Raw genomic sequence first — 8,798 nt, 5'->3', positions numbered from 1 at the left:
TTGTCACTATGCTATGGAAAAAAAACAAGTCATACTTGAATAATATTTATTTAATTCGTAATAACACTAGATATGTTATAAGTATATATTGCAGCTAATTTTCTACAACAAATTGGTAATTTAAATTATTAGATGTTATAAATATACTACATTCTAATAACGAATTTATGAACCTCAATTAGTTAAAGAATTATTGATTTACCAAGTGACGCGAGACTAGAAAAACCATTCATTAGCTATTTGAGGTTTTTAGTAAATTTATGGATTAGGGTTCTATAACCACCCTTTTTTGGCAAGAAAAGAATTATATTATACCAAAGCCGTTGCTAGAAAAATTGTTAAGGCGTTCAAATTTGTTCAACTTGGTAAATGGCGCATATATCTAACATTTTGTACTAAATTCTGATCATTCATATATGATAATGAATTATCTGATCATTTCTTATTTTAATGATCATAAACAAAGTTGTTCGCCAAATATTTAATTAATTTTCCTAAACATCAACAAAAATAACAATTTAATAACATTTTTAAACTTTAAAAGTTAAGACAATTTTGAATTTGGTCTGTTTTACTACATTTAAGCGTAACTTACACGAACTATAGAATGTTGTTCTAATTCGGATGTACAGTTCCTCAAATTAGTCTAGAACTTTCTTTGATAATTTTATATGTATGTTGCAGCCAACAAGCCTAATTAGCCGTTTAACTAGCGGCCTGGAAGATGTTCAGCCAGTTCTTCAAACAGCTAGGCAAATGACTTGGATCGATGACATTTCATTACTTGCCTAGCCTGTTGACTGTTAATTTTATCTAATTCCACTTACTGCCACTCTCAAACTCTCAATATGGCGTCGGCAAACCACAACTTTGATGGTGTTTTCCAAAGTTTCATGAAAAACAACAAGTACAATGGAAGAGTGTAGTGACAATAATAATGTGAATTTGACTCAAGCAATTTAGTTTCAAAAGATATATTTTGATGACAAATGTTTCATCTTTTTTATTTCTGCCAAATAATGACTCTGTCGTACGAATGGCCTAAGCATTATCCAGCCAGTTTATTAAACGTTGTAATAAACGCTACGGCTAAATATCTTGCAGGCCGCTAGTTAAACGGCGCCGTTTAGTTAAAAGGCTAGGCTATTAATTGAACGGCTAATTAAACTCGTTGGCTGCGACATGTATATCTAAACGAAATGGTTTGGTTTATTCCGACTAGTAGGGTTATTCTGTAAAACTCGACCGATACCGTCCATCTCAAATAATTTTAATGATTTTTGACATCATCTAATAATAAATTCGTTGATGTCTTCAGTCAAACGTGAATTTAAAATTTTTAAATAATTTCTATTAAAGTTACGTCATAAGCCTACAGCTTATTTCCTGTACTTTTTACGACTCTGGTTTAGATTAGTCCTTGTACATCAGAATTAGAACTATTAATTATAATTATAGGTCAGTTAATATTATTAATATTAGGTCGCACGCCTATTCAAATACTACATATGTATTAGTAGGGTCAGGCGCTTCAGACCTCTGTTGTACGATAGCAATGTTTTTGCTGTTTAATAATAATTATGATTTTCAGAAGTCGTCTATAGCACCTTGTCAAGACGGCTCTAAAGGAGGCGCCGGCGCAACCTATGAAACATCAAAAAATACATTAGGTACATACATTTCTAAGCAAATTGACAAAACATAACAGCAAACAAACATAAGGAACAATGTTTGCCAAGTCAAAAATGTTGCTATATTTATTTTTAAAATAATATTTCTGGAATTTTCTGGAATCTTTCTGTGAGCAATTGATCGCGGTTCACGTAGTAATATATATTATTAGTAATATAAAATATAATAGTAGTAATTGTAAGGAAACTGATGTTTTATACCTTAATCGACTATATGTATCAGACACAGAATATATTCACCTAAATAACCTTTTGTCTCTTTTCACCACAGCGTAAACATATTTTGATAGAAAGCGACGAAAGGTTACTTTAGTAAAAATACAATTAGGCTGATCTATTGTATATAAATAGTTAGTCTCTACATACTAGAATTTTTATTAACCTGTGAGAGAGGTGGCGTGGTTGTTTCTTGTGATAACTCCGCCTTTACTCGGCGAGCGATGTGTGAACGCGTGTGTTTTCGTAAGTGGTCCTTACGGTAGAAACCTGTAAAATATACTTTAAATGTCTAGTGACCTAGTAACATCGTTAAAATAACAAGATAAATTTATCTCAAGAAAAAACTACAAAAAGGATTTGATTTAAGATTTTCGGATAAAAGCTTTATTTGTATTTGCAACTCAACAGTAAAAATTTGTAAATAATATTATAGGACAGTTTATTCCGATTATATTGTATACATTTAAAAAAGGAAGTTGCTTTGTTGCTGAACAAAAACTGAATACAAACTTCATAAAAATATTGTTTTGACAGCTTGTGAATTAGTCCAGTCAAATTACGAAATAAATAAACATGAGCGAACACAGTTTGGGGATTTTAAGGATCAATTATATTCTGTATTGTATTCTGAGCATAAATTCCAATTTGAGGGGTTGTACTGAGGTCAGCTCAAGGTCATTTCGATGGAAACGCGTTTAATTCGATATCTCGAGAATGGTTAGTGTTAGGCGAAAAATTGTAGAGACCTTTTGTTTTCCAAACAAAATTTACTAACTTTTTTATTTGAAACTTTTTTTATAACATTAATATTTTTCAACTTATTACTCCCGCAAGGCAAAAATTTTACTTTTTTTTTCATTTTTCGTCGTTTTCTCCCCAACCATTCAATTTTATTAAATTTTACCGATCATCGAAGTGTAGATCTTTTAATTATGAAAAATTTTGTTCTTAAACTTTTTTCCGTAATGCCAATACCTTCGGAGTTATAGATTACTTTACCGAGCGAAATCCGATATACATTCGAGTGCTTTATGACACCTTGAAGCAATTGATTATAATAAAGAAACAAAAGTTTAGCCTCCATCAGCAGCCAACATTATAAAATCGCAGCACGCACTGACATTACAGTGGGATCGTCACACAAGCACTTAATTTCAAGTTGAATAAAAACAAGCAAAGCACTTTAGACATGTCCTTATAGAATACCATAACTGAATTGTTAACCTTTCCCACATTCGTTGCAGATGTGTCGTTTTTCGCCCGAATGTATGATGAAGTGTAGAGTCAGCTGTTCTTTCCGTTTGAAGGCCTTCAGACAAACCGAGCAGACGTGAGGCCTCTCCGCGTTGTGAGATTGCTTGTGGCGCGTTAAATGATCCTTGCGTTTTAGTGCCGCGTTGCAAATGTCACAGATAAACCTTAAAACAAAAATCTAGGTTTACTATGAAGCTTTTAATTTGGCAAAAGAATAGTTTCTAAGATTCACAGTCAAGACTTATAGCTAAGTTTGACTCCGGTATATGAAAAACGTATTGGATGTGACAGTTAATTTTTGGCGGAAAATCTCGACACTTAATCTGAGGGTGACTTTTGCCACTCACTATACTGTACTGGCAAATGCAACTTTTGACTTTGCCAAATTAAAACTTTATCTTTTATTTTGGTCATTATTTTTTGGAACGAAGTTCCTTATCGCCCGTTGTGAAAGGGGGCTAGACGGAAAAAATTCTTACAAAAAGTTGTCACGACACTTTTTTGCTATTTGCTATTGTAATACACCGGTTCTCGTCCGATCACCGAAGTTAAGCAACGTCGGGCGAGGTCAGTACTTGGATGGGTGACCGCCTGTGAACACCTCGTGATGTTGGCTTTTTTTGTAGGGATAAGAAATGAAAATTATTTTTGGAATCACTTAACTAAATTAGTCTTGTTGGAACGAAGTTATCGAGCGTTGCGAAAGGGGGCTAGACGGTATAAATTAAGACCAAAAGTTGTAACGACACTTTTTACTGTTATGATACCAATTAACATATAAATTAATCGAAAGGAATTTCGTTCCATCCGGGTGTCCCTTGACACCTCTAAAGTTTTTTGTTGTTTTGTGTAGCAATAACTATAGTTTCAATTGACTTGATTGATTAAATTTAAACACTTTATGATGCTAAATAATTGACAAATGATGTTATACAATGTGAACAGTAATCGCTTGGAAATAACAAAATATAAATTACTTTCTCTCCATAGTATGTCCCACAAGGTGTTGATCAACGAGGTCTCGTTCAGGGTACGCCATGTGACACTCCGGGCAGCAATACAGCGTGCTGCCATCTAGAAACAATTATTCTACCATTTACCAATATAAACATAGTTGGAACTAATACATAGTAATAATAAAGTATTAAGAAACTCCGGTAAAATAGATTCATCAACCATTTTAACTTACTAATTATCTTACTGTTGTGAGCCGCTCTTACATTAGTTTAGATTTGTCTATGTTGAAATGTCTTATATATGTTAAACGTAATTTTTATTAAGTGAAGGACATAAGCTATAAGCACAATATCAACAAATCGCTCTTGTAAAGCAAAAAAAATAACAGGTGAAAAAAAAGGTTTGTCGGGAATCCATTTATGTCAGAAATAATTTATTTCATTTACTCTCTCTCTCTCTCTCTCTCTCTCTCGTCTTAAGTTTACCTAGAGCGGTCGTGATCCGTATCTCCCCAGGCTTCGGTCTCGGCTTCTTAACTTGAATATCTTTCTTTTTTTTCTTCTTTCTTCCGTTACTGTAGTAGAGTGAGTTGGTATCGACGGTATTCGTTCCTTGCGTGTGCGTGGTCACAGTGTGAACTATATTTGTATTCTGTACAACCACGCTGTGCTCATTATTTGGAGCGATCTGAAATATATAATCCATGCCACCAATATTATTACCATAAATGCATAGATGCATGCATGATACATCCGTTGCGTACTATCCGCTATCTTTATATATCATCATTATAAGACAAACCTCAATTATTTTAGTTAGTTGACAAACGAAATTATCATACAGAGTACGTTTTGCCATTTTTAAAAAAATATTATTTATTAAAAAATTTAAATACGTTTGTATGTTGGTTAGTTATTTTTTTGGACGTTACTTAATAAGTCACAATGTCAAATATTCACGTAAGTAGTAAGAGCTAAAAGTGGGTTTAAGTTCCAAAATGACAGCTTTGTAAAGACCTGACCTGTGACAAAGTAGCGATAGTAGGAGCAGTCGCAGTAGCTACGATGTTTGTTTCATCTCTCTTATCAGGTGTTGAGTACTTTAGTAAATGATGCAATGGCAGAGGTAATGCTGCTAAGTAGTCCGCCACTCCACTTCCTATTGTTTGCCAGGTTCCATCTGACATATCGCTGATACCTAAAAATAATGGTCGCTATATATTGATTTTATTATTTTTCAAGATTATGTTTAGGCCTGTAATCTACAGATTTTAATTATTAAAGCTATCATTTAAAATCAATCAATTTGTTTCCTGGAAAAAGACCAATGACGACTCATTGGTCTAGTGGTTAGTTCCCCTGACTGCGAATCTATGGGTCCCGGGTTCGATCCCCGGCTGAGACGAACATCGATGTGATGAGCATTTGGTGTTGTGCTTAGGTCTTGGGTGTTTAAATATGTATTTATATGTCTATCTATCTATAATATGTATGTATATCCGTTGCCTAGTACCCATAACACAAGCTTCACCAGCTTAGCATGGGACTCGGTCAATTGGTGTGAATTGACTTTAAAAAAAAAATCTTGGCCAGCAACGAAGAAATACTCTTATGACACAATGTAGTGCCCATTAAACGTTACTCAATTCTTTCTTGCAAATCTATTTGAAGTGTTGATAATTATTGATTAATTTACTAGATAAAAAGGTGAATTTCGAATCACCTACCTACATATATTTTCGTTGAGGTTACTTAATACAACATTTTTAAAACATACTAAAGAGATCGGACTATAGCTATGAAACACAAATTTGTGAAGATATAAGACAACCGAGTGACAATTTTTTATTTCACAAAAGATCAAAGTGAAATATTTGATAGCTAGGAACAGTTTTTATTGCAAAATTTAATCGTCGTTTTTAGTATTATTCTTTACTTATTATTTATGCTACCCTTTTAAAACCTTCCCTAAAGTTCCACAAATATTGCAGGAACATAATTAGAAAAATCGGTCCAGCCATTCTCGAGTTTAAGCGCGACAAACGAAAAGCAATTCATTTATATATTTAGATTTATTTATTACAATTTTGTTGCAATTATAGTACATATTATACAATCAGATAACATGATTTACTAAGGAGGGAAAAGGCGGCCTTATCGGCTATCGCTAACAAGCGATCTATTCTAGCCTCCACTAGTATACTCCCTAGTAAGGAAAACGAAAATGCAAAAAGTGCTAACTAAATTAACAAAAATAAAAAAATGTGTAGTTTTATACAAATACAAAACTATAATCTAAAATAAAAACTCATGAAAAAAATAACAAACTAAAAACTCATGAATCACAATTAATGCGAAGATATAATATACAATAAAATAATATCAATTCCAAAAACATAATTGTATAATCATATACAACATTAAAATTTGTGTATTGCACGAGTTCACCACTGTCGAGCAGTGTTGGCCTAGTGGCTTCAGCGTGCGACTCTCATGCCTGAGGTCGTAGGTTCGATCCCCGGCTGTGCACCAATGGACTTTCTTTCTATGTGCGCATTTAACATTTGCTCGAACGGTGAAGGAAAACATCGTAAGGAAACCGACATGTCTTAGACCCAAAAAGTCGACGGCGTGTGTCAGGCACTGGAGGCTGATCACCTACTTTCCTATTAGATTTAAAAATGATCATGAAACAGATTCAGAAATCTGAGGCCAAGACCTAAAGAGGTTGTAGCGCCACTGATTTTTTTTTCACCACTGTAGGTCTAATATATATACAGCCACTCTTTTAATTATTAAAAAAATCATGTCTTCTTACTGATAAACTCAGCTGGTGCAGCAGTAACAGTCCGATCTTGGCGAACATCCTGCTTAAGTGCGCGGGCGAGGGCGGCTGCCTCTTTTGGCTCGTGCAGAACAACGAGGAGCTGCTGAGTTCCTTGCTGGAGCGGTGCTTGGGTTACTATAATGTTAAATTCATTAAATTATAAAACACTATTTTATTAAAATAAATAATTCTTTGAAATATATTTGTAATATTTAATCCGATTATTTTTTTAAATATAGGTTGTTTTAATGGTTATTCAAATAAGTCAAATGATTCGATAAACAAAAGAGCTTAGCATAAGATAGTTGGTTTGCCGACCCCATACTGTCGGAGTAATGATTCGAAATTCTAGACTAGATAACGAAGAAAATTTATACAAAGAATAATTTTGCACATACATTTTTATTAGGAAAAACCTTTTAGTATAACTAATAAATGATTTCTGGACGTCTAACTACTCATGCCAATTTCTGTGCCGGGAACTGAGATAAACAATTGTATACTTAAATATGAACGTAAATTACGTAATAAAAATCAAACCTTGCTGCTGTTGCATCATAGTGGCCATGATATCTTGCTGCAACTCCTCACGATATTCCCGTTTGTCTCTCTCTTTAAGTTGTTCTTCAGTAATATACTGCCCGGTGTAAGCAATATTTCCGACGTTAACTGTTGATGAAGAAGTTATTACTTTACACCTGTTATTGAACACGAGCAAAACAGTATTTGATTCGGTAAAACCTATTTAAGATTACCTTGTAGAGATTCAGATAAATATGCGTCGTAGATGGAAGCGGATTATAGTTTTTCTAAGGATTAAATTATTGTTTGGCCTATCTCAATTTAAAACTTGTTATAATTAGACATTTGATGTGAAATTAAATATTTTACGGGATGAATTCCAAGAATTACGGAAAGTGCGTCAGTCAAGAGCACTAACCGAAAATGAAATATCTATACCGATATTAGGTATAGCTTTAAGATGATATTTATGACAAAAACTTATATCTTTTTATGTCATATATATATATAGCGTACCAGTCGGCATAGTACCGATCCCAGCAAGTGTGACGGCTCCCTGTTGTGGGTTGCTCATGACGACCACACTTTCTCCTTGTCGGAACTTCATGCCGTCCACAGCTACGGCCCCATTAGGAGATACAGTGAACTGAACGCCGGGAGCCTGATAACTTCTTTCCTGCACCATACTCCCACTGTTAACCACACTTCCCCCACCCTCGTAGCCGAACTTTGCCGCAAACTGTTGTATGGTGGGCAATCCCGTACCCGACGGAATGTGCCCCGTGAACGGAGCGAAATTCATCTGAAAACACGGCCATCGTAAACGCAGCGTGCAAGGTAACTTATGAAGGGTGTTGCCCCATAGGGCGATCAACCCCCGCCATTCTGCCTCACCCCAATCGCATTTCCAAACGCTTTATTTTTACGCGCTCCCACACCATCATTCAGCCCCACAACGCCCCAGGCGAGCGGTGCCGATTTGCGGGTTATTTTTTTACTATAAAGGAACGCTTACCTTGTTTGGGACTCCGTTGAGGATTTTCACATAGTTTTAATAGTCGAACGTAGGTGAAATATAGAGGAATCGGAATGGCGGGGTGCGCAGACATGATGCGCAGGTGAGTAGGCATGCGTGTAGGACGGCTAAGCCACTAGGCGAGGGGCTGCCACCCAACGACAACGTGTGTGGGGTCTAATTTACCTTTAACTCAATGAATGGTTGAGGGGATGGGAAAGTCCACCCCTAACTTCTATGCACGAGGTTGCGACACTGTGTCTTACATTCCAGCCATCACTTCCTCGCACACGCGTGTACTTTATCTCTATCGT

General features: G+C 35.2%; 1 protein-coding gene across 1 annotated transcript; it reads right to left on the bottom strand.

Annotated features, from left to right (window-relative positions):
- Window positions 1-32: 32 nt before the first annotated feature.
- Window positions 33-8,611, bottom strand: LOC125057518 (zinc finger protein with KRAB and SCAN domains 5-like). The gene is made up of 10 exons (XM_047661264.1): window positions 8,485-8,611; window positions 7,986-8,271; window positions 7,488-7,616; window positions 6,939-7,082; window positions 5,143-5,318; window positions 4,607-4,808; window positions 4,142-4,238; window positions 3,135-3,328; window positions 2,074-2,177; window positions 33-1,644 (listed from the first exon to the last, which is right to left on the bottom strand). Exons 2-10 carry the CDS (start codon window positions 8,269-8,271, stop codon window positions 1,612-1,614), a joined length of 1,365 nt encoding a protein of 454 aa, XP_047517220.1. The 5' UTR covers window positions 8,485-8,611; the 3' UTR covers window positions 33-1,611.
- Window positions 8,612-8,798: the final 187 nt, after the last annotated feature.

The sequence above is a fragment of the Pieris napi genome, chromosome 16 (assembly GCF_905475465.1).
Source record: "Pieris napi chromosome 16, ilPieNapi1.2, whole genome shotgun sequence".
Lineage (NCBI taxonomy): Eukaryota > Metazoa > Arthropoda > Insecta > Lepidoptera > Pieridae > Pieris > Pieris napi.
This window is presented reverse-complemented; position numbering and strand designations above follow the sequence as displayed.

Coding starts and splice junctions, on each gene's coding strand:
- LOC125057518 (XM_047661264.1), bottom strand. CDS start 8,271: ATGAATTTCGCTCCGTTCACGGGGCACATTCCGTCGGGTACGGGATTG. Junction 7,617..7,985: donor GATCGGTACTATGCCGACTG/GTACGCTATATA, acceptor CTTCATCAACAG/TTAACGTCGGAAATATTGCT. Junction 5,319..6,938: donor TGCACCAGCTGAGTTTATCA/GTAAGAAGACAT, acceptor CATTATTTTTAG/GTATCAGCGATATGTCAGAT.